This window comes from Crinia signifera, chromosome 19 (genome assembly GCF_055691185.1).
Source record: "Crinia signifera chromosome 19, ASM5569118v1, whole genome shotgun sequence".
NCBI lineage: Eukaryota > Metazoa > Chordata > Amphibia > Anura > Myobatrachidae > Crinia > Crinia signifera.
This window is the reverse complement of record NC_139226.1, coordinates 65,557,319-65,583,743: the sequence shown is the minus strand read 5'-3', so window position 1 is coordinate 65,583,743 and position 26,425 is coordinate 65,557,319. Positions and strand designations below refer to the sequence as shown.

At 44.5% G+C, this 26,425-nt stretch overlaps 1 protein-coding gene across 1 annotated transcript; it reads left to right on the top strand.

Moving 5' to 3' along the window:
- Positions 1-272: 272 nt before the first annotated feature.
- On the top strand, positions 273-25,319 carry LOC146041554 (uncharacterized). Its single transcript, XM_083161510.1, has 8 exons — positions 273-336; positions 22,280-22,384; positions 22,780-22,866; positions 23,262-23,348; positions 23,743-23,829; positions 24,225-24,311; positions 24,707-24,793; positions 25,189-25,319. The coding sequence occupies exons 1-8, from the start codon at positions 273-275 to the stop codon at positions 25,293-25,295; spliced, it is 711 nt and encodes a 236-aa protein (XP_083017636.1). The 3' UTR covers positions 25,296-25,319.
- Positions 25,320-26,425: the final 1,106 nt, after the last annotated feature.

Sequence of the window (26,425 nt, the reverse complement as noted above, 5' to 3'; positions counted from 1 at the left end):
GCACCGCACGTGCCGCATCACCCGGCACCCCCCGGCAGCAGTCCGGCACTCCGTCCCCTGTTGTGACCGCATCAAACCCCCCCCCCCCCAGGGGAGCCACCCAGCAGCAGCCAGGCATCCCTGTCTCCCATCCCCCCGTCGTGGCAGCATCAAACCCCCCCCCCTGGTCCTGTGGAGCGGGTGAGCGCTGGGGCCCTGACTACTTGAATATACCTGGATCATGTGACCAGTGCTAAAGTCAGGGATCCTCAAAGGTGTTTAATCAGTGAAGAATGCAGATAATGGACACAGATAAGCCTGGAGACATTGTAAATCAGAAAACAAACATGAACCAAGGTTTGTGACAGAAGCACTAGAGTATAGCATATGCAGCACATAATAAGAATTAACACAATTCCATAGCAGCAGGACCTAAGAATAATACAATTCTTTCTGTATAATATTTTTTTTTAACTGCAAGGGCTGTTAAATGTGCTGTAGTCCAGGGGTAAACCCAGAGTGCTGTATAATTCATGGGGTGTTGCTAAGTTTGCCGTATAATTCCAGGTGTGCTGCTCTTTTTTATAATTAAAAGAATACAAATTTGTAATTTTACTGCAGGAATTTGTAGTACAATTCTATGCCTGCCGCCATGTGTGCCGTATCAGTTCAGGGGTGCCTCCATCTGTGCCGTATAATTTCATGAGTGTTGTATCCGGTCAGGGATGCCCGCATGTGTGATGCATAATTCCTGGGGTGAGCCAAGTGTGTCATATAATTCATGGGTTGCTGCAAAGTCTGCTGTATAATTCATGGGGTGCTGCTATGTGTGCCATCACAGTCCTGGGGTGATGCTAAGTGTGCCGTATCAGTCCAGGGGTGAGCCAAGTGTCCTGTATAATTTATGTGGTGCTGCTAAGTCTGCTGTATCAATCCAGGGGTGATGCCATTTTTTTATTAAAAGAATAACTCTTTTACTGCAGGAGTGTCACTATGTGTGCCGTATAATTCCATGTGTGCTGTGTCAGTCCAGGGGTGCCACCATCTGTGCCGTATAATTCCTAGGGTAAGCCAAGTCTGCCGTATAATTCATGGGGTGCTGCCAAGTGTGCTGTATTAGTCTAGGGGTGATTCTAAGTGTGCTGTATCAGTCCAGGGGTGATGCTAAGTGTGCCATATAAGTCTAGGGGTGAGCCAAGTCTGCCAAATAATTCCTGGGGTGAGCCAAGTCTGCCGTACAATTCATGGGGTGCTGTCAAGTGTGCTGTATTAGTCCAGGGGTGATACTGAGTGTGCCATATCTGTCCAGGGTTGATGTTAAGTGTGCCGTATCAGTCCAGGGGTGCTATTAAGTGTGCCGTATCAGTCTAGTGTTTGTGCCACCCACTTGTGTTGCTTATCCAACTACTTCTGTGCAACCTTTTGGCCTAAAAACAATATTGTGAGGTGTTCAGAATAGACTGGAAATGAGAGGAGATGAATGCTATAGAGGTTAATAATAGCGTAGGAGGGAAAAAAATACGTAAATTCTGTGATTTTAGTGTTTTTTATGCTTTAAAAAAAAAAATCAGAACCCAAGACCCAAAAACCAAAACGTTGAGGGGGTGTTTTGGCAAAACCCAGTAGAACCCAAAACCTGAAGGTAATCAGAACCCAAAACGCGAAAAAGGGGCCGATGCACATCCCTAGTTATAGCTAAGTTTAATGCATAAATATAATTTTTTGTTAATACGAAAGGAAACATCTGCATATAGGAGCCACAGGAAGGAACACATTTTATATAGATAACATCGCCCTAAATAAGAAACAGGCATATGTTGCCATTTTGCAAAATCATGCAGCATTTTTGTAAGTAATATTAACAATATAAAAATCAGTGACATTTTTGGTTTACATAGTCCTAAATATAATAAATGATCTTGGGCCCAAGCAAATGGAAATAAGTATCTCAACCAAGCATCGCGTCCGAGCCCAGAGCCAAGGCTTCAGATTTGCTATAATTAATCAGGAAACCCTATATTAAATTAAAATCATGAAAGATTTTCATTAAACTTGGAAAAGTTGATTTGGGTTCCCTAAAATACAGTAGGAAGTCATTTGCGAATGCAGGCATTTTCACTTCTTCTTGATTGAAATTCCCTTCCAGGATGTCTCTAAAAGAAAAGTATATATCAGAGGATCCAGGGCAATATAAAAGAGTAGCAGCGAAAGATGGCATCCCTGGGGTGTTCCATTGTATAACTGGAAACTACAGTAGATGTGTTAAGAACGCTAATAGAAAAGCCATTGGTTGGGTATGAAGCATACAGAATAAACCAACAAATTGTATTGCAAATTGTTTTATTTGTAACGTGCGGAGTCGTTGGCACAAGGAGACACGGTCAAAATCCTGTCAGCATCGCAGCTTACAATAAGTGAATCATGAAATGTTAGTTGTTGAGAGCAACAGTTTGTGGCCATAAACATCCGTATCGTCACATCCACCATGGCTCTCACCCAAATCCCCTGTGCTGTGCCCAGCCCTAGGCTCTCTAACCGCATGATTAATGCTATGGTGCTCACCTCCGCTTGTGTCCCTGGTCCTGGTGGGGTACATGTGTCCGCGCTGTCACCGCGTGGTGACAGTGGTGCTGTGTGCTCCGGTGCCATGCGGGGCATGAGTGGCATGAGACCTGAACCGCCATGTGTGTTTGTGCCTGGTTAGGCCTCTGTCTGAATGCCGGCAATTGCGCAGCTGCGCGCACTCACTGCCGGCTGAAACCTGTCGCCCAATTTCGGTTGCTTCAGCCTGTAGTGTGCGGCTCCGCCTCCCCTGTCAATAGGCTGACCAATAACCACACAGTTCAGCTGTTAATTACTGACTGGCCGGGTAAGACCGGCAGTCAGTACAATGATGTCTATTGCTAAGCATCATTGCTCCGGTCTGGCTCTGTAGTTCCCACTACAAACCTTTGTGTCTCCAAGGGAAGTACTCTCCTGCTGATCGTCCACTGCTCCTCTCGTGTACCATGGACTCCACTGCCGCCAAAGCGAAACAAGTAAGGTTAGCCCCCAAAGGGGTATTATCTTACTTACCATTCCCGACGGTTAATATCCAAGGTCTCCTCCAATTGCAGCCACGATCCAATCCAGCAAGGACAGTCTTCTTCATTCTCATTCTTTATTATTCCAATCCTCAAACCAATCATCCAATCTTCAACCAATCATCCAATCTTCAAACCAATCATCCAATCTTTAAACCAATCATCCAATCTTCAACCAATCATCCAATCTGCCAAACTCATCATCCAATCTTTCAGCCAACCATTCAACCTTCCAACCAATCATCCAATCTTCCAACCAACCATCCAATCTTCCAACCAACCATCCAATCTTCCAATCAACCATCCAATCTTTCAGTTATTTCTTCAGTCTTCATTCAAACCTCCAATCCTTCAACCAATTATTCAATTACCCAATTCAAACTCTTCTTCAGTTATTCTTCAATTCTTCAATCAACACTACAATATTCTTTCAAGTACCATCCATCATCATATTCTTCAATAAACGTATTGAACTATTGACTTTTACTTTGCATAACCTACAGTATATTATGTGTGCCATCAGTATCCACTTGTATCGCAGTATCTTTATTAAAACCATTGTGGCTTTTTCTCCAAAAAATTCTCCTCGGCAGAACAGAACTATGCTATAGGGGATCAAGAATTACTAGCTATTAAAATGGCTTTGGAGGAGTGGCGGTATCTATTAGAGGGGGCAGTTCATGTTATTAGCATCATTACTGATCATAAGAATTTGCTGTATTTAAAAAATGCTCAATGTCTTAATCCCCATCAAGCCAGATGGGCATTATTCTTTTCAAGATTTAATTTTAAATTGTCTTTTTCTCCTGGAGCTAAGAATCGGAAAGCGGATGCTTTATCTAGGTCTTGGGAGACTGAGGAGGAAGCGAGATCTTACGAAGGAAGTCCAATTGTCGACCTACTTGCTTTTGCCGTAACAATTGTTCAAGTTCCAGTACCGCCAGGTAAAACTTTTGTCAAGCCTATTTCTAGAAAACAGATTCTACGCTGGGCCCATGATTCTAAGTTCTCTGGTCATCCAGGGGTTCAGAAAACCTATGAATTCCTGTCACGTCGGTATTGGTGGCCTGCTCAGAAAAAGGATGTTCAGGACTATGTTGCTTCCTGTCCTCATTGTGCCCAACATAAATCCTCCAATCTAGCTCCAGTAGGTCCATTAAGGCCATTGTCTATTCCCAAGAGACCATGGACTCATCTATCAATGGACTTTATCACTGACCTTCCACCATCAGATGGTTATACTACCATTTGGGTCGTCATAGACAGATTCTCTAAGATGGCTCATTTCATACCTCTACGAGGTCTACCTTCAGCTCCTAAATTAGCAGTACTGTTCATTAAGGAAATTTTCAGAATCCATGGGTTACCTGAGGAAATTGTGTCTGATCGAGGTGTACAATTTGTTGCAAAGTTTTGGCGAGCCTTGTGTAAAGTTCTCAAAATTCAGCTTAATTTCATTACAGCATACCATCCGCAATCTAATGGCCAGATGGAGAGAGACAACCAAGATGTAGAGACTTTTCTTCGTTTACATGTCTCCTCCTCTCAAGATGACTGGGTCGAGGTGTTACCATGGGCCGAATTTGGGCATAATAATCAATACCATTCGTCTTCTTCTTCTACTCCTTTCTTTGTTAACTGTGGCTTCCATCCTAGGGTTCCTGATTTCCAGCAAGTGCCTGTAACATCTGTACCAGCAGTAACTTTGTCCCTCCAGCAACTCCGACAACACTGGAGGAAAGTCAGGAAATCTCTAACCAAAGCCTCACAAAGGTATAAAAGGTTTGCAGACCGAAGAAAAAGAGCTGCTCCTACTTGGAAAGTAGGCGACAAGGTATGGCTGTCGACTCGAGTAGGAAGAAGGAGCTGCTGCTGCTGCCCACATCCAGGCAGTTTGTACGGCGGTGAGGAAAGCTGCAAAAGAGTCAAGAGGTGCCCCCAAGTTGATAGCGTCTGCAGCGCTCGACTCCGGAAGATCTACATCTCTCCTCGATTCCAGCCGTCCCCCACCGCTGTGATGTTGTATGTGCATGCTTTTATCCATTAACCCCTTCCTGACACAGCCAGTTTTTGCGTTCCTGACAGAGCCATTTTTTTCAAATCGGACATGTATCACTTAAGTGGGGATAACTTTTTTTTGCTTTTACTTATCCCAGTGATTTTGAGATTGTTTTCTCGTGACACATTGTACTTCAAGTTAGTGGTAAATTTGGGTCGATACAGTCTGTGTTTTTTTGTGAAAAATACCAAAATGTCGTAAAAAAATGGAAAATTTAGCAATTTGCAAAATGTTAAATTTTCTGCTTGTGAGACAAATAATCATACCACTCAAAATAGTTAATAACTAACATAGACCATATGTCTACTTTATGTTTCCATCATTATTTCAACTTCCTTTTAATTTTTTTGGACACTAGGAGGCTTACAATATGAATAGCAAATTTTCAAATTTTCAAGAAAATTTCAAACACTGATTTTTTTAGGGACCAGTTCAGTTCTGATGTGACTTTGAGGGACTTGTATGTGAGACACCCCCATAAATGATGCCATTTCAAAAACTGCACCCCTCACAGTATTCAAAACAGCATTTTGGAAGTTTGTTAACCCTTTAGGTGTTTCACAGGAATTAAAACAAAGAGTAGGTGAAATTTCAAAATTTCATATTTTTTGCAGATTTGCAATTTTAATACATTTTTCTAAGGAACACAGTAGATTTTACTAGAGAAATGTGACTAAAAATTGATTCCCCCAATTCTTTTGTTTTCAAAAATATCCTATATGTGGCCCTAGTGTGCACGTTGACCAAACCACATGCTTCATAATAGAAGGAGCACCTACTTGATTTTGGAGCCTCCTTTTTATGAGATTATTTTTTAGGCACCATGTAGGTTTCTAGGCACCATAAGATGCTAAAATTTAGGAACCCCCCCACAAGTGACCCCATTTTGCTAACTACACCCTTCAGAGAATTCATTTAGGGGTATAGTGTACATTTCAAACCCCCAGGGGTTTCACCAATTTTGATACAACTGGGCTGTGAAAATGAAAAAATTTAATTTTTCATTTTCACAGCTCAGTTGTATGCTGCAATTGGCTGTTCACTTTTGAACAGCCAATCGCAGCGATCGCCGACCGGGGGGGGGCATAGACGCGGTGACAGTTAGAACTCATGACGTACATTTACGCCATGTGTCGGGAAGTCCTTCCCAACCATGACGTAAATGTACGTCAAATGTTGGGAAGGGGTTAAATCCTTTTATTTGTGGAAAAGTGGAATCTGTGTGTCAAGTACCTGCTAGGGGAATGCGGGACTGAACTACAAAGTAAGTTCCATTCCTGTTACACCACTGTGGGATCTGTGTGCATACCTGTGAAAGAAAACGTTATGTGAACGCGAGACAGAACACTAAAGTAAGTGTTGGTCTCAAAGGGCGCTTTAGATCACCGCTCCGTCCCATCAGGTCCCTGCAAGTTTGACACCGCTTGAGATGTGTATATGGGAACTAATCCTTCTTCCCTATAAAGAACTGCAGTACCATTGCATACTCTAGCGCTGGTTTATCTTAAGTACTCCTCAGTTATCTGGAAAATTATACTAACAATTCTATCTCGCATACTAACAATGCCTGAACTCCCACCAGTATCCACAATAAAATCCAGTGAAAATATAGCAACAAGTCTTTATTTGCACACTTTACAATGTTATCACCATCTTATAATAAAAATGGCCAGAAAACACGAAAAACTTGTGCATTGATAATATTTCTGTTAGCAGGAGATTTTGTGAAAGTTGCTTAGTGCTGTAAGTGGTCTAATCTGTTTAGTTTTGTCTCCCGGTGCTGTTTCTTTGTACTGTGCTGTGAAACACTTGCGGCTCCTTATAAATCAAATAATAATAATAATATGTTGTCTTGATTGCTTTTATAGTCTGACTTTTTTTGTCCTGTGTCTTTTTATTTTTGTCACAAAAAAAGAGGTGAACTGCTCTGGGCCTCTGAAGTAATCTCTGGATATCTGTAAAATTGCCTCAGTGACATCAAATGATAACTGCCCATTTTCTTTTAGTGGCATGGAAAACACAGATGTGCCAGGCGTTTGGAGGAAGTCATGTGATGTCAGCTCCACCGTCTCAACATAGTAGCACACCTTATTATGTTCTAAATTACTGTATGCAGTGTATGTTCCCACTCCATATATACTTGCACACAGTATCTCTTCAGTGATTACCAGCTGATCTGCAGAGCAGTGGAGATCTACAGATCCCTCCAACTGCACCCACACCACGTGGGACATTGCCAGCCAAATAGCGAGACTGTCCCACTGAAAAAGGGCATGACACAAACATTTGTTCAAAGCATAAGAAAAAAGAAATAGGAGGTATACACTAACATCCACTGCCCCGCATCTCTGGCATTCACTGGCTACCACATTCTTAATAATTGTGATTATTAAGACAAAGGAAGCTCATGCGATAAGAGTTGTCCTTTGCGATGTGGCTCCAGTGCTAGACTTTCGGTTTTGAGACAGCACCGGCTGCAGGCAGGGGCGGGCTGGGCAGGGGGGCAGAGTGCCATATGCCCCCCGGGCCACTTACCCACCCACTGGCTGCGGGCCGCGCTGGATCAGCTCCTCCAGCGCTGGCCGCGGCTTCCTGAACACGGCCGCGGCTACAGGAAAATGGGCGCCGGCCTCCTGCACTGAGGATGTCCTCAGTGCAGGAGGCCGGCGACCATTTTCCTGTAGCCGCGGCCGTGTTCTGGAAGCCGCGGCTAGCGCTGGAGGAGCTGATCCAGCGCGGCCCGCAGCCAGTGGGTGGGTAAGCGCTCCCCCCCCTCCCCACAGCATATGTGTTTCTGGCACTCTGTGGGGGCATATGTGCCTCTGGCACTCTCTGGGGGCATATGTGCTTCTGGCACTCTGTGGGGGCATATGTGCCTCTGGCACTCTGTGGGGGCATATGTGCCTCTGGCACTCTGTGGGGGCATATGTGCCTCTGGCACTCTGTGGGGGCATATGTGCCTCTGGCACTCTGTGGGGGCATATGTGCCTCTGGCACTCTGCGGGGGCATATGTGCTTCTGGCACTCTGCGGGGGCATATGTGCCTCTGGCACTCTGTGGGGGCATATGTGCCTCTGGCACTCTGTGGGGGCATATGTGCCTCTGGCACTCTGTGGGGGCATATGTGCCTCTGGCACTCTGTGGGGCCATATGTGCCTCTGGCACTCTAGGAGCATATCTGGCACTGTGGAGGAATATGTGTATTTGGCACTGTGGCGGAATATCTGGCACTGTGGCGGCATATGTGTCTGGCACTGTGGGGGCATATCTGGCACTGTGGGGGCATATGTGTATTTGGCACTGTGGCGGAATATCTGGCACTGTGGCGGCATATGTGTCTGGCACTGTGGGGGCATATCTGGCATTGTGGGGGCATATGTGTATTTGGCACTGTGGCGGAATATCTGGCACTGTGGGGGCATATCTGGCACTGTGGGGGCATATGTGTATTTGGCACTGTGGCGTAATATCTGGCACTGTGGGGGCATATCTGGCACTGTGGACTGCTGACTCCTAGTACTTATAATGATCTCTTCTTAAATGTTTACCATAGGACTTAGTTGTGCCCCCACAGATGGTATATTTAAATAGGCACTATGAATGGCAAGTCCTGGATAAATGTTTATGTCAGTATTAGAAAAGGATTGTAAGACTGGGCTGCTTTAGTGCATCACAAGTGTAATACTTTAACAATTTTTTTTACCTCAGCTGCTTTTTAGGAATGTGAGGGACCCACCTGATGAGGTCATCTGGTCATGTTAGGTGGACACATATATTTGCGGCAAAAATTGTGCTAAGAAAATCATCATCCCAATAGTGTACAAGTAGCAGCCCTGCTATTAAGCTGGTTTATGTACCATGAATATGGTGGAAGCTCCACTTTGGGCAGTATTCAATGAGGCTGATTCGCCATGTTTTATGGCGATTTTGTGCTATTTTCGTGCTGTAAGGCGATTTTTTTGACTAAAACGGTAAATCACCCTATTCAATGACCAGATGGCGAATACATTTCAAGGTTTTTATCGCCATGATTCAACGAGTAGCAATCGCTATCTTTTTATGGTGAAGTGGAATGTGAACTTTTAAAATAAAGTGTTTTGTTTTTTACATTTGGTGTCAAAAAATCAGGAATTTTATACTGAGGAGGGGCATGCTATTTTTATTCATGTGCTGTAAGCACATGAATATATATAAAAAAAAATAAAAAAAAATAAAAAAAAATTTTTTTTACACAGAGCAGCCAGCAGGGGGCCGGGAGCCAAGCCGCTCATTAGATATTCATATATTCACTGCACCCGATCATTACATATGCACGATCGGGTGTAGTGAATACCTGGTCCCCTGTTGGCTATCCCGGGGGGCAGCCTGTGCTGCTTGGCTCCCGGGGAGCCCACCTCCTCCCCACAAACGTTATGGGGCAGCCAGGGAGACTTCCATCTCCCAGTCTGCCGCCGTCCTCAGGCTCCCTGCGGCATCGCCGCAGGAATTAAAATTCGCCGGTCAGGGGCAGTGAGCCCCTGACTCATTGAATACCGGAGCCGGCGAGGCTCCGGAACGCGGCGGGCAGTGGCGAATGTGCAGCGAATCCTAAACAGGATTCGCTGCACATCGTCAAAATTCTCATTGAATACTGCCCTTTGTATTATCTGACTGACTGTATACCAACATGTATGGCAGTATCCAAATTGTAGGTAGATTATATCTAGATCAACAGTCAATAGTTCGACACCATATAGTTAACACACATAGGGTCAAAATGTCAACACAAGCAAAGATTTGACATGGTTATGGTTGAAAAAAGAAAAGGAAACACTTCACTGAGTCTACAATTCTTCCACCATGTATGAATTCACATGACCAAATGGTTTAATATAAAGATATATTTATTAAAAATTAAGATAGTAATTTATTATGATGGCCATCACAAATTAAAATATGTGCATTTCAATAAAGTTAGTACTTTCAAACAAAACATATATATATGTAATAAAATATATATAATATATATTTCAATGGCAATCCACACTAATTATAAATCCAGTTTTGGTTTAGCACCTGTGAAAAGTTCTCAGACTTATGCCCGATCGGGCATGACCATATGTGTGTCTTAATTTTTAATAAATATATCTTTATATTAAACCAGTTGGTCACGTGAATTGATACATGGTGGAAGAATTGTAGACTCAGCGCAGTGCTTCCTTTTCTTTTTTCATTTACATAAAGTGTCGCTGCTTGCACCTGACAGTGTAAGCAGTGCCAAAATATCTAGTGTGTTAGCATCTACGCACTAGAAGACTGCAGCTTATACTATTTTACAAATAAAAAATTGAAATGAATATTAATACATTTTTGTCATTCCAAACAAGCGCCCTTTAGTCTAGTTTCGTTTTTATGGTTATGGTCGACACATGACAGGGTTGATGTGTTTTTCACAATTTTTTCATTTTTGTAGCTTTTTCATGGACTCCAATTGTGAACAATAAAGTGTGTCGAGCGCAGCAGTAGTGGAGGGATGCTTCTGACCTAAAGCATGGCGAGTGAAGAAGGTGACCTGGTACACTAATACCACTTTCACATCGCCGACACGTTTTAAAAACCGGTATTTAAAATGGTAATTAAAACGGGTCAGAGCCTTAACATTGCCGCAGATTACCGTTTTAAATACCGGTTTATACCCCTTTCACATCGCACTTTTAAAACGGTAAATTGCCGTTTTTTTTTCCCCTTTTTAAAACGTTTAAGCCTGCACTGTGAATGCATAGCATTGTACACATTCCTATTGCACAAAAAACGGCAAGGAACGTGTAGGACTCTGCTTTTTACACGGTTCGAAATGCCAGTTAACTTTAAACGGTAAATCGGCTGTGGTGCATTCACAGTGCAGGCTTAAACGTTTTAAAAAGGGAAAAAAACGTCAATTTACCGTTTTAAAAGTGCGATGTGAAAGGGGTATTATTCGAGGTCCACATGCTCTGGTGTTGACAAACCCCCAAAAAAGTGGAAAACTCATGTAGCCCTTTTAATGTTTTGACCTTTTCCATGGTTGAGGCACACTTTTTCTAGTGTCGGCCTTGTGTATGTTGACCTGCACAATGACTACACCCAACTATTGCTCTCCAACTATTTTGAAACTACAAGTTGTACATTAGCTTTCCTTCTGCTTGTACAGTGCTATGTGTTGAGAAAACTACATCAGATGAGACTTAAGTTGCAATTACACTGGAGGGACAGCAGGCGGTGCTGTTACATTTGTGTTTGTGTGTCTTACAGTCTGTGATGTATGTATATACTTGTTTGTTGTTGTTTCCTGTGTCTGAAGGTTACATGAAGGAGAAAGACAGATGCAGCATGCAGTTATTCATGTACAGTTACCTTGTTCTCATTACAAGTTCATGTTATGACCAGTTCCAGTTTATATAAAACCAATCATACCACAAAGACCTTTCCAGCGTGTGTCTACTGAATGAAGCTTGATACAGAAGGTGATCCTGACTGCGTGGGTAAAACTCAATTGCCAACACTATGTACAAATAAATGTCACAAATTTGATATTTTAAGGTTGTACTGTACTGAAGAAAAGAAAAGTCACATAAAAATATTTATTGACTTGTAAAGTAACCTTGCATGTCCCATTGTTATATTTGTGCCTCTTAATCAGATACTGGCATCAGGGGACTAACTAGAATTTGTATATGAACCACCTTGAAAGCCCACACCACCATTGTCCCTAAAAGTACTGAACTGACAATAGACTTGTGCCAGGAGTTTGTTCCACTCTGAACCCAAGAGTGAATCCAAACTTGGACGCAATTCAACTTTAATTCAGAGTAAGTTGCATTGACAGAAGTGTCTTTCTACAACTAGGGCACCATGATTAATGCAGTCTCAGCCGCTAGTTCCCCCATACAAATTAATGGATAGTTGGAGTATGCATACATGCGCTCCCTGCTATCCCATGATTCATATGCTGGGAACTAGGTATATAGCAGAACATATCTGTATGCAACTGTATCACCTTCAACCATGTGCTTGTACAAGTAACCATCATCACTATTAGCATCAGTCTTATCCTTAGTGCAATATACTGTATTTGTTTGAAATAGAACTTATTTCTGTACTCATACAATCCACTCACAACATGCCCACAGCACACTTATCTTATGCAGGAATTCCTAGAAATTATGGTAATTCTTAATATTTATATTTATTGGAGATCAGATAAAAGACTGGTAACAATATACTGTTGAGGCTGGAGAGTGTGAGTGGGTGCAATAAATTGCTTATTCGCCAGCCGTTGGCACCTAGCAGTGTGGGTGGGGGGCATGGGACGGTGGCGAGGGGCTGCACCATTGGGAACACGCAGTGTTTCATGGGCATCCTCATGAAAATGCTGGGCGTTGTTATGTAGATGCGCCAGTGATGCGGGTGCGGGATGAAGGCAGCTGACATCAATGGTCACTCAACTGCTATGTCCCTAGCTTCCAGTTCTCAAAGCCTGTGTTCAAAGAAATTTACAGTACAACTTCTGGTTCCAGTCAAGTACAGATCCTCCAGGTCAGGCTTGATAATCACTGCAGCACCAGATTGATTTCCAACACCCTATTCTATTTGGCTGGTCCCAGACTGGCACCCAGAGTAACCGATTCCAGCCTGGTATTAAGTTTGGCTGGTCCATCCCAGCACCCAGTTTAACCAGTCCCAGCCTGGCATTCAGTGTAACTGGTTAACTTTGGTATCCAGTTTGACTGGTCCCAGGCAAGTATCCAGCATATCCGGTTCCAGCATGGTAACCAGTTTTGCCAGTACTAGCCTGATACTCAGCATAGCCGGTCCCAGTCTGATACCAAACTTCACCAGTTAAATCCCAGACTCCAGTCTACTCGCATGTTGTAAACGGTATATTACTGGTTAATTACCATTTTTGTACCATTCACATTGCACCCGTTTTGAAAGGTACAGAAACGGTAATTCACCAGTAATATACCACCCATCCCCTGGTACCTGTCCTGCCCCCCCCTGGTACCTGCCAGCTGGTACCCCCACTCCCCCCTCCCCTGGTACCTGGTACCCCCTCTCCACTGGCCTGGTACCTGGTACCCCCACTCCCCTGGTACCTGGCAGCAATCCATCCAGGCAGCGGGGCAGTGCAGTAGGCAGCGGCGTGCCAGGGCTCCTAGTCGGCAGATCTCCCACTGATGCATGAAAGCATCATACAGGAGCATGGTGCAGGAGGAGGCTGCAGCTGGTGCACAGACAGTGGGGGCACTGGGGATCTGGTCAGGTCCGTGCTCAGGAGGAGGAAGCCGAAGAAGGGGGTCCATTAGGAGATTGTCATTTCATCGGCGGGGGTCCCTGCCGCGAATGGGAACTAGCGGGCCCGATCATTACATATGCACATATGAAATGAGCCACTAATTAAATATGCACATATTTAATGAGCGACTCCGCTAATTCCCAATCGCGGCAGGGACCCCAACTGATGAAATTACAATCTCCTAATGGACCCGCTTCCTCCTCCTGAGCACGGACCTGCCCGGATCCCCAGTGCCCCCGCTGTCTGTGCACCAGCTGCAGCCTCCTCCTGCATCAAACTCCTGCATGATGCTTTCATGTATCAGTCCGGGACCTACAGACTAGGAGCCCTGGCACGCCCGCTGCCTACTCTGCCTACTGTGCTGCCCCACTGCCCGGATGGATCGCTGCCAGGTACCAGGGGAGAGGGGTACCAGCTGCAAGGTACCAGGGGGGGAGGGGGGGGGCAGGACATGTACCAGGGGAGGGGGAAGACTAGTGTGGTATCTTAAAAACTGTTTAAGACCCTTTCCCACTGCCAAAAAAATGTGTCTTAAACGTGTAGGACACTGCTTTTTACCAGTATTTGTTAAATGGGTAAAGCAACCTGGAGCTTTCCCACTGCAGCTCTACCCGTTTAAAAAGGCTAAAAAAATGGCAATTTACCGTTTAACAGTTGCAGTGGGAAAGGGGTATAAGGGGGTTATTTTGATTTACTCGGAAAGGCAAAATCACTCTCTAATGCACAAAACCATATGCACTGCAGGTGGGGCTGATGTAACATGTGCATTTCCCATTTTGACCTAATGACCCTGTCGACCTCACCCAAGGTGACCTTCAGCCATGTCGACCTTCATAACCTAGTGGTGTTGACCTAATGCTTGTAGGGGATACGGTCAACAGATCTACAGCATGATGGTCAACAAACATTGGGTCGACACCATTATTTCAACATGGGTCTAGGTAGTCAGTCAAAAGGTCAACATGGGGATTTTCACTATTTTTGAGCTGACATGTGCCGACAGGTGGTATTTCATGCCCTACCATCCACTAAGACGTGGTGGGAGAATAAAATAGTGTGCCGAAGCATGGCGCGCACACAGTGCACTTTTACCTGTGTCCATGTTGACCGTGTCGACATTTGGATAAAAAACTGTGAAAAAACCCATGTCGACCTTTTGACTGTCGACCTTGCCCATGTCAACCTAATGCTTGTGTCGACCTAATGACCTGTAGACCTAAACCCATGTCGACCTAGGTAGGGCTGCTACCAGGTGTGCAGACAAAAATCACCCCACCCACACTAGCCTTCCTCCCACAACAAAAGCTCACCAATCAAGTAAGAAAGTGGTGAGAGGACAGTCTATCCAACACAGATTTACAGTAATGTCCTGCCTTAATTCAAAGTTTAAAACCAAGTACAGTGTGTGAAATAGAATATAGTTAATTACCTAGAAATCAAAGCTGGGATATACAAATGCAAAGCAATAGGGTATGTTTGGTGCTGTAGCCAATTACCTAGAAATTTCAAAGCTGTGTTCAGTTAATTTCCAATATGAATTTTTGGCTAAAACTGCAATCTCAAATGACCACAAGCGTAACTAAATTTGACTTTATTGTCATTATGTGCAGAAACTTTATTAGAACGTGCACAGTTTCCTACACATGGCTTTACCTCTGCTCCATCCTTAGGATCCACTCCTGCAACACAAGAACCTACAGATCCAACATATTAAAGCTGGCCAAACATTTGTCCTATTGACCACTTTAAACCTGATTCCGACGGATTGGCCCGAAAAATTGAGTGAAAATAGCCCAAATCGCATGTGTTGATCTGATCCAATGTGCACAGGACCATGTATCAGAGATTGGACCTGGACTCAGACAGCATCCAATCAGGGAGGAGCAATATATTGCATGTGTTCCTGCCGCTTGGGAAGCTCCCGGGCAGATCAAGGGGGACCGTTTTCAACTGATAGGATTGATATATATATATATATATATATATATATATATATATATATATATATATATCAATTATTTTTAAACTGTAGTACGAATCTGATGTCAATAGTTTATGCATTTTAAGATGATAACGGGTATATTACATTAATACAGTATTTTTGCTGTAGAGTTTTTCATTTAAAGTTTTAGCTTCTTTGAGTACATTCCTTTTTCAGAAACAATTTAAGAAAGCTTGATTGTAATTTTCAAGATCGAATCCGTATTATTTATATCCGTTCTCACGTGAGTACTAAATCAGTGGGGCCCTTAGGATGGATCTAGGATGGATTTAGAATATGCTTCCAGTATGCCTGTTCTGAAATAGTTGCACTCATCTTTCAGATATGCACAAGTTATTATCATATGGAACAGTTTAACACATATATATATATATATATATATATATATATATATATATATATATATATATATATATATATATATATATATATATATATTAGAGATGTGCACCGGCCACTTTTCGGGTTTTGGGTTCTGATTACCTTGAGGTTTTGGGTTCTAATGGGTTTTGGCAAAACACCTCCTAAGTGTTTTGTGTTTGGATTTTTTGGGTTTTGGGTTCTGATTTTTTTGTTAAAAAAGCATAAAAACAGCTAAAATCGCAGAATTTGGTGGGTTTTTTTTGCTCCTACGCTATATTAACCTCAATAACATTCATGTACACTCATTTCCAGTCTATTCTGAACACCTCACACCTCACAATATTGTTTTTAGGGCAAAAGTTTGCACCGAGGTAGCTGGATAACTATGCTAAGCCACACAAGTGTGCGGCACAAACACGTGGCTCATGTAAGAGTGGCACTGCAGCGGCAGACAGGATGGCAGTTTAAGTATTTATTAGGCAGTGAGCCCCAGACCAGACGGTACATACAGCAGTATAGGCAGTGAGCCCCAGACCACAAAGTAGAGATATACAGCAGTATTTAATTATTTATTAGGCAGTGAGCCCCAGACCACAAAGGTAGAGATATACGGCAGTATTTAATTATTTATTAGGCAGTGAGCCCTAGACCACACAGGTAGATATACGGCAGTATTTATTAGGCAGTGAGCCCCAGACCATACGGTACATACGGCAGTATAGGCAGTGAGCCCCAGACCACAAAGGTAGAGATATACGGCAGTATTTAATTATTTATTAGGCAGTGAGCCCCAGACCACAAAGGTAGAGATATACGGCAGTATTTAATTATTTATTAGGCAGTGAGCCCCAGACCACAAAGGTAGAGATATACGGCAGTATTTAATTATTTATTAGGCAGTGAGCCCCAGACCACACAGGTAGATATACGGCAGTATTTATTAGGCAGTGAGCCCCAGACCAGACGGTACATACGGCAGTATAGGCAGTGAGCCCCTGACCACAAAGGTAGAGATGTACGGCAATATTTACTATTTAATTATTTATTAGGCAGTGAGCCCCAGACCACAAAGGTAGAGATATATGGCAGTATTTAATTATTTATTAGGCAGTGAGCCCCAGACCACACAGGCAGATAATGATATACGGCAGTATTTTATTAGGCAGTGAGCCCCAAACCAGACAGTAGATACGGCAGTATTAGGCAGTGAGCCCCAGACCACACAGGTAACTAGATATACGGCAGTATTATTTATTAGGCAGTGAGCCCCAGACCACAGACCACCAGACTGGCAGATTCAGTGCAGGCAGCACCAGTGGACTATATATATATTTATTTATTTAATATAATTAATTAATTATTAATATATATAATAAATGGCACAGCACAGCACCAGAGGTATGCCCCAGCACAGAGGAGACAGTAGTACTACAGTCAGGTACACAGTTAGACTGTTCTCCTAAGCAGAGGAGAACAGAGTACACAGCAGCACTGAGGGAGACAGCCCCAGCAAATAAAATAATTAATTACAGCACAGCACACCAGAGGTAGACCGCACAGAGGAGACAGTAGTACTACAAGTACACAGTTAGACTGTTCTCCTAAGCAGAGGAGAACAGAGTACACAGCAGCACTGAGGGAGACAGCCCCAGCAAATAAAATAATTAATTACAGCACAGCAGCACACCAGAGGTAGACCGCACAGAGGAGACAGTAGTACTACAAGTACACAGTTAGACTACACAGCAGCACTGAGAGACAGCACCAGCGATTGCAAAAGCTCAAGGTCAACCTCAAGTTTAAGCCCCAGCAGCAGCACCAACACACCCTCTCCCAACCCACTACTTGACTGGAGTGAAGATGGCGGGCGCGGCAGCCGCTTATAAAGCCCCACGAAATCCGACGCCGGCAGATGACGTTCTAATCACGCGGACGGACCGAGGCAGGCGGGAATCTCCGAGCGCTGCTCGGAATCGGGCTCGGAATGATGACGTCCGTGGGGGCTCGGATCTCTGAAATCCGAGCCCGCACATCTATATATATATATTTTATATATATATATATATATATATATATATATATATATATATATATTAGTAAACATTAGAAAATTAGATCATGTTAATTATTGTTGTAAAAATATTACAACACTGTAATTTCTGACAGTAAAAATAGAGGTTTCTCTTCCCCAAAAAAATAAACAAATAAATATCTATCTCTAGAAAATTAACTATAAAGACATTTTTCTTTCATTTTTTAAAAATCAGAGGCCAAAAAGCGTGATGCACCTATTATTTTCCAGACATACTAACAGATTCTGCAATTTCAGCTGCCAGGAATGAGAGATGTATTGATCTTAATATAGCCCTTGTAATGCCACGACCTCATGTAAGACTTTTCCCTGGAGGATGACCTACCCACACACTCAGAATTACATCCTCCATGTCTCCTTTACATAATGCTCAAGAACTAAGGCAATGACTTGTCTCTTTCCTTGTAACAAAGAAAATAAATATCTGTCAGGGGCAATGCTGCAAGTTTTATCATTACAACTCAATTACCAATGCTGGAAATACTGGTTTGAGACCAATTGATCTTCTGATTTGGAATTTTTATTGCTTTAAATGGAACAAGGAGTAACAGTGCCTCCACAGAAAGAGTTCTTGTGTAGCAGCACTTGTCAAATAAAACAATTAACCCCTTTAGTGGTGTTTTTTTTAGGAAGCACTACCCACGAGCGAATTTTTTGGGGGAGCGCTCCCTTAAAAAAACCTCACCACTGTCTCTCCCGGGGCTGGGCAGCACCGCTGAGCACTTCATAAGCCGCTGCCTTGCCCTGCCTGCGGTAACCCAGAAGGGTGTGGCATGGCAATAGAAAGCCATGCCACACACAGCCAGAGGGAAGGAAGCAGGGCCGGGCAGCGGGAGCCAGGCAGCAGCTGAAGCTGAATTCAGCTTTCAGCTCTGCGCTCATTTTAGCGGTGCTGCCCGACACTAAGGGGGTTATTCTAGTTCACTCTTTCTGACAAAATCCTTCTTAGATGGACAAAACCATGTGCACTGCAGGTGAGGCAGATGTAACTTGTGCAGAGAGAATTAGATTTGGGTGGGGTTTTACTTCAAAGTGAGATCTATATTGCAGTGTAAAAATAAAGCAGTCAGTATTTTCCCTGCACAGAAACAAAATAACTCACCCAAATCTAATTCTTTCTGCACAAGTTACATCTGCCCCCCTGCAGTGCACATGGTTTTGTCCATCTAAGAAGGATTTTGCCAGAAAGAGTGAACTAGAATAAGGCCCTTAGAGACAGACAATAGCAATCCCGAGAATTTTCCGGGTTTGCCAAACTTCGGCACTTTAACATAGCCTGGAAAATTCTTGGAAGTGCCAGGGAAATGTTTAATGGGATCTAAAAATACTGTTTCATTATTTCAAAAATTGAATGTGTTTTGTTCTTTAAGGTTTGCTGTCCAGGATGAAAGCAAAATATCACATTATTCTATACAAACCTTTAAAAGCAGTACATAGCAGTCCTCAGAGGGGCATAACTATAATGATTGCAATGGGAACCATTACTATAAGACCCAGAGGCATTGGGTGGGCAAAATTTCCGGTCACCCTGCTCTCATTGCATCAGTGCTGAACGAAGTTAGAGGTAAAGGCTTTTCTGCTATCCTGTAAATTGATTGTACAAATTAGAATCAAATAAAATAGACATACATACAGATGGAGCAGGTCTTATTATTGCCACCTATGGCGATGTTTCCGACACACGCCATGGCGCATACATGTAGCGAATCGCCGTGGCGCTTCACGACGAGTGCAATATCACAGACCAACCACCAGATGTCACTTTTAAAAACCTCATTTGCGCATGCGTAAGATTTGTGCTTCAGCGCGTGCATGATGCGCAGGAATTACATGAACTTTATTATACGATGAGCACCTCTCTAATGCCGCTGGCACGAGCGTGATCCAGTCTCTTCAGCCGAGAGTGCATCATGCTGATGCGGACAGAGAGTGTCGTACATGTACTGTACGTCATGGTCGGGAGGTACTTCCCGACACATGACGTACTTGAACGTCATGGCTTCTAACTGTCACTGCGTCTATAGACGCAGTGACAGTTAGGAGATGTAGCCGCACAGACGCTAATGCGTAACATCAAACACCGTACTGTAGTTCTAAAGGTTGTACGACACGGACGCTATGCGTCTCAGTATACAGTACAGTATTGTTCTAAAGGCGGTCACAATATTGGAAACTTGGTCACAATATGGTTTTGCAGCATTACATTCACAGTATTGTGCGGTAAGTTACTGATGGGTAGATTTACAGTATGAAGCGGTGATAGGGGAGGAGAAGTGGAAAATGCCGTCCAATCAGCTCCTGACTGTTAAGCTACAGGCTGGGTGTAGAATCAGTCATGGTAGTATAGTAGTCATTACACTGTACAGTTCTTGGCTGTAGTGTAGTGGTTATCTGCATGGTGTTTCACGCCGGAGACCCGTGTTCGATTACGGCGTTAAACCTTTAATATTATAGTATCAAATTTTACAGTTTTAACTAAGATATAATTATTGACAATATACTGTGTGATTAAAATATAATTATTTATATATATTATATATATTTACAGTATAGTATTACATTTTACAGTATATTGTATAAGTAATGTATTACAGTATATAAAAACTACTGATAAACTACTGATAAACTACTGTACCCACTACTCAGCGGGGGGCGCACAGAATGGGACGCTGTTCCGCACAGGACGCACGGCGCATAGGACGCACGGCGCATAGGACGCACGGCGCACACGCTATTGCAGTATACTGTAGGCGCCATTATCAGTATCGCTAGTACTGTTCCTGGACCTGTTCAGTATGTCGGACACTGGCAGAGTCAGGAGGGCAAGGCCCTTTGGCAGAGGGGAGCTCCTCACCCTGGTGGCTTGGCGGGACAGGCTCCTGGTCTCTAATCGGGAGATTGTGGAGGCCTACCAGGGGGCCCGTCAAGCCATCAGGGTGAGGTTCCATAGAGACAGGCCAGTTAGGAGCCTCCAGAGGAGATGGTCCGACCTGGTCCGTCGGGACCCTCAACTGCTGGACTCCCTCAGGCAAAGTAAGTACTGTACATACCTGTACAATGTTGAGTGCTATTGTATACAGTATTTTTTTACTTGTTGCCATGGGGGATTTTACAGTATACTGTACCTGTATTTTTTTTTAATGTGCTGATTGCTGTACAACTGTTCAGGTAGATTTTACAGAACTTGCTATTAGAATTAGAATTTAGAATTAGGGGGTGTGTCATTCTCCACCTGAAGGGTGTGTCTACAGTACTTCCATACAGTACACTACTGTACTGTACATGGAGATACTGTATTGTGTGTGGGGGGGGCGCTGACCTGGACAGATAGGTTTTTTGGACCGGGTCTGAGAGCGCCAGAGTCAGCTGTTCAGCAGTGGTATTGATACAGATTTGGGGGGAGCAGTATTAGACACGTCCTTCTGAGCATTGTTCCGCTCTCCAACTCCAGGGCCTGGACCCCACTTCTTACATTCCCATTCCTGCAGCCACCAGACCTGGTTTCCAGCCCATGGTTGGGGTGATGTCAACATGTTAACCCCCGGAATCCATGGCAGATCATGTACTGTACAGTAAATTCTTTGCAATGAGCATGTTAATCCCTTCCAGAGTGTGCAACACCTGGAAGACCAGGTTCATCCCATGGCAACGAGCATGTTAACCCCCTAATATGCAATGAGCATTATAGTGTGTGTAGTAATGGACATTATGGAATGTGGTAAAATACTGTACATACTGTACTGTAATACAGTAGGTACAGTATTTTGGTGTACAGTATGGCATAATGTGTAGGACTAATGAGAGAGAGATGGAGATTGCTGCTACAGTACTGTGCAGTATTTCAGGGAGTCTCCTGCTGAAGAGGGAAGGCAACTACTGTATGCTGTACAGTACATGCTTGTTGCCATGGGTGATTTCCTACAGCATTGGTTTTCATGACATACTGTACAGTACTGTACAGTAAATTGTGGGCCCTTACAAACTTTTGATATGGGGCCTACAAATACTGTATCTGCAGTAATTACAGTATGCCTTACGCACTGTATTTCTTATTTTTCCAGGTATCAGCAGGATGACGCTGCGGGAGAGACAGCACCGCCACTGTAAGTACAGTACAGTATACTGTATACAGTACAGAGCGGAACATTGCATATTGACTTTCAAACATGTGGGATACTGTACAGGACCACAGCATTTCATCCCTCCTGGAATGGGTCATTTTGGCAGGTACTGTACTGTACTGTACTGTTATGTACTGCACAGTACAGTATGTACTGTAGTGTTGATACAGTACCTTAACACATTGTACTTTATAGTACAGTATGTTCGTGTTAGAGAATATACAGTACTGTACAGCACAGTAGTTTTTTTGTGTGCTTTTCCGCAGTCCCAGTGGATGTCGCAGCTCCAGAAGGCCTCCCTGCCGCCACCCAGGAGGAGAGGGCCACCTCTGCCCCCACCCAGCTGGAGGAGGAGTCTCTGAGCGCGGTTGGTAAGTATTGTACAGTATAACACCAGGGCTCTCACCATCTGTACCGGAAAAGTATTTTTGAACAGGCTCCAGCATGTACTGAGGCCCTTGTTCTTCTTCACTCTCTGACAAAATCCTTCTTGGATGGACAAACCCATGTGCACTGCAGGTGAGGCAGGTGTTACTGGACTTGCGCAGAGAGAATTACAGTATGTACTGTACAGTAGATTTGGGTGTGTCATTTTGCACTGCCTCGCCTGCTGTGCACATGGGTTTGTCCATCTACTGTGGGGAGGATTTTGTCAGAGAGTGAAGCAGAGTAAGGGCATCAGTTCCTGCTGGAGCCTGTTCAAAAATACCCCTGCTTGCACGATACAGCCTCTTTATTTTGTCCTTTTTTTTTTTGACATTTGCAGCTCCAGAAAGCCTCCCTGCCGCCACCCAGGAGGAGAGGGCCACCTCTGCCCCCACCCAGCTGGAGGAGGAGTCTCTGAGCGCGGTTGGTAAGTATTGTACAGTATAACACCAGGGCTCTCACCATCTGTACCGGAAAAGTATTTTTGAACAGGCTCCAGCATGTACTGAGGCCCTTGTTCTTCTTCACTCTCTGACAAAATCCTTCTTGGATGGACAAACCCATGTGCACTGCAGGTGAGGCAGGTGTTACTGGACTTGCGCAGAGAGAATTACAGTATGTACTGTACAGTAGATTTGGGTGTGTCATTTTGCACTGCCTCGCCTGCTGTGCACATGGGTTTGTCCATCTACTGTGGGGAGGATTTTGTCAGAGAGTGAAGCAGAGTAAGGGCATCAGTTCCTGCTGGAGCCTGTTCAAAAATACCCCTGCTTGCACGATACAGCCTCTTTATTTTGTCCTTTTTTTTTTTGACATTTGCAGATCCAGAAAGCCTCCCTGCCGCCACCCAGGAGGAGAGGGCCACCTCTGCCCCCACCCAGCTGGAGGAGGAGTCTCTGAGCGCGGTTGGTAAGTATTGTACAGTATAACACCAGGGCTCTCACCATCTGTACCGGAAAAGTATTTTTGAACAGGCTCCAGCATGTACTGAGGCCCTTGTTCTTCTTCACTCTCTGACAAAATCCTTCTTGGATGGACAAACCCATGTGCACTGCAGGTGAGGCAGGTGTTACTGGACTTGCGCAGAGAGAATTACAGTATGTACTGTACAGTAGATTTGGGTGTGTCATTTTGCACTGCCTCGCCTGCTGTGCACATGGGTTTGTCCATCTACTGTGGGGAGGATTTTGTCAGAGAGTGAAGCAGAGTAAGGGCATCAGTTCCTGCTGGAGCCTGTTCAAAAATACCCCTGCTTGCACGATACAGCCTCTTTATTTTGTCCTTTTTTTTTTGACATTTGCAGCTCCAGAAAGCCTCCCTGCCGCCACCCAGGAGGAGAGGGCCACCTCTGCCCCCACCCAGCTGGAGGAGGAGTCTCTGAGCGCGGTTGGTAAGTATTGTACAGTATAACACCAGGGCTCTCACCATCTGTACCGGAAAAGTATTTTTGAACAGGCTCCAGCATGTACTGAGGCCCTTGTTCTTCTTCACTCTCTGACAAAATCCTTCTTGGATGGACAAACCCATGTGCACTGCAGGTGAGGCAGGTGTTACTGGACTTGCGCAGAGAGAATTACAGTATGTACTGTACAGTAGATTTGGGTGTGTCATTTTGCACTGCCTCGCCTGCTGTGCACATGGGTTTGTCCATCTACTGTGGGGAGGATTTTGTCAGAGAGTGAAGCAGAGTAAGGGCATCAGTTCCTGCTGGAGCCTGTTCAAAAATACCCCTGCTTGCACGATACAGCCTCTTTATTTTGTCCTTTTTTTTTTTGACATTTGCAGATCCAGAAAGCCTCCCTGCCGCCACCCAGGAGGAGAGGGCCACCTCTGCCCCCACCCAGCTGGAGGAGGAGTCTCTGAGCGCGGTTGGTAAGTATTGTACAGTATAACACCAGGGCTCTCACCATCTGTACCGGAAAAGTATTTTTGAACAGGCTCCAGCATGTACTGAGGCCCTTGTTCTTCTTCACTCTCTGACAAAATCCTTCTTGGATGGACAAACCCATGTGCACTGCAGGTGAGGCAGGTGTTACTGGACTTGCGCAGAGAGAATTACAGTATGTACTGTACAGTAGATTTGGGTGTGTCATTTTGCACTGCCTCGCCTGCTGTGCACATGGGTTTGTCCATCTACTGTGGGGAGGATTTTGTCAGAGAGTGAAGCAGAGTAAGGGCATCAGTTCCTGCTGGAGCCTGTTCAAAAATACCCCTGCTTGCACGATACAGCCTCTTTATTTTGTCCTTTTTTTTTTTGACATTTGCAGCTCCAGAAAGCCTCCCTGCCGCCACCCAGGAGGAGAGGGCCACCTCTGCCCCCACCCAGCTGGAGGAGGAGTCTCTGAGCGCGGTTGGTAAGTATTGTACAGTATAACACCAGGGCTCTCACCATCTGTACCGGAAAAGTATTTTTGAACAGGCTCCAGCATGTACTGAGGCCCTTGTTCTTCTTCACTCTCTGACAAAATCCTTCTTGGATGGACAAACCCATGTGCACTGCAGGTGAGGCAGGTGTTACTGGACTTGCGCAGAGAGAATTACAGTATGTACTGTACAGTAGATTTGGGTGTGTCATTTTGCACTGCCTCGCCTGCTGTGCACATGGGTTTGTCCATCTACTGTGGGGAGGATTTTGTCAGAGAGTGAAGCAGAGTAAGGGCATCAGTTCCTGCTGGAGCCTGTTCAAAAATACCCCTGCTTGCACGATACAGCCTCTTTATTTTGTCCTTTTTTTTTTTGACATTTGCAGATCCAGAAAGCCTCCCTGCCGCCACCCAGGAGGAGAGGGCCACCTCTGCCCCCACCCAGCTGGAGGAGGAGTCTCTGAGCGCGGTTGGTAAGTATTGTACAGTATAACACCAGGGCTCTCACCATCTGTACCGGAAAAGTATTTTTGAACAGGCTCCAGCATGTACTGAGGCCCTTGTTCTTCTTCACTCTCTGACAAAATCCTTCTTGGATGGACAAACCCATGTGCACTGCAGGTGAGGCAGGTGTTACTGGACTTGCGCAGAGAGAATTACAGTATGTACTGTACAGTAGATTTGGGTGTGTCATTTTGCACTGCCTCGCCTGCTGTGCACATGGGTTTGTCCATCTACTGTGGGGAGGATTTTGTCAGAGAGTGAAGCAGAGTAAGGGCATCAGTTCCTGCTGGAGCCTGTTCAAAAATACCCCTGCTTGCACGATACAGCCTCTTTATTTTGTCCTTTTTTTTTTTGACATTTGCAGATCCAGAAAGCCTCCCTGCCGCCACCCAGGAGGAGAGGGCCACCTCTGCCCCCACCCAGCTGGAGGAGGAGTCTCTGAGCGCGGTTGGTAAGTATTGTACAGTATAACACCAGGGCTCTCACCATCTGTACCGGAAAAGTATTTTTGAACAGGCTCCAGCATGTACTGAGGCCCTTGTTCTTCTTCACTCTCTGACAAAATCCTTCTTGGATGGACAAACCCATGTGCACTGCAGGTGAGGCAGGTGTTACTGGACTTGCGCAGAGAGAATTACAGTATGTACTGTACAGTAGATTTGGGTGTGTCATTTTGCACTGCCTCGCCTGCTGTGCACATGGGTTTGTCCATCTACTGTGGGGAGGATTTTGTCAGAGAGTGAAGCAGAGTAAGGGCATCAGTTCCTGCTGGAGCCTGTTCAAAAATACCCCTGCTTGCACGATACAGCCTCTTTATTTTGTCCTTTTTTTTTTTGACATTTGCAGATCCAGAAAGCCTCCCTGCCGCCACCCAGGAGGAGAGGGCCACCTCTGCCCCCACCCAGCTGGAGGAGGAGTCTCTGAGCGCGGTTGGTAAGTATTGTACAGTATAACACCAGGGCTCTCACCATCTGTACCGGAAAAGTATTTTTGAACAGGCTCCAGCATGTACTGAGGCCCTTGTTCTTCTTCACTCTCTGACAAAATCCTTCTTGGATGGACAAACCCATGTGCACTGCAGGTGAGGCAGGTGTTACTGGACTTGCGCAGAGAGAATTA

Excerpts from the sequence above, each read along its gene's own strand:
- LOC146041554 (XM_083161510.1), top strand. The coding sequence starts at position 273 with ATGCAGATAATGGACACAGATAAGCCTGGAGACATTGTAAATCAGAAA. Across the intron at positions 337-22,279 it reads GAAAACAAACATGAACCAAG|TCCCAGTGGATGTCGCAGCT; the intron begins GTTTGTGACAGA and ends GCTTTTCCGCAG. Across the intron at positions 23,349-23,742 it reads GGAGTCTCTGAGCGCGGTTG|CTCCAGAAAGCCTCCCTGCC; the intron begins GTAAGTATTGTA and ends TGACATTTGCAG.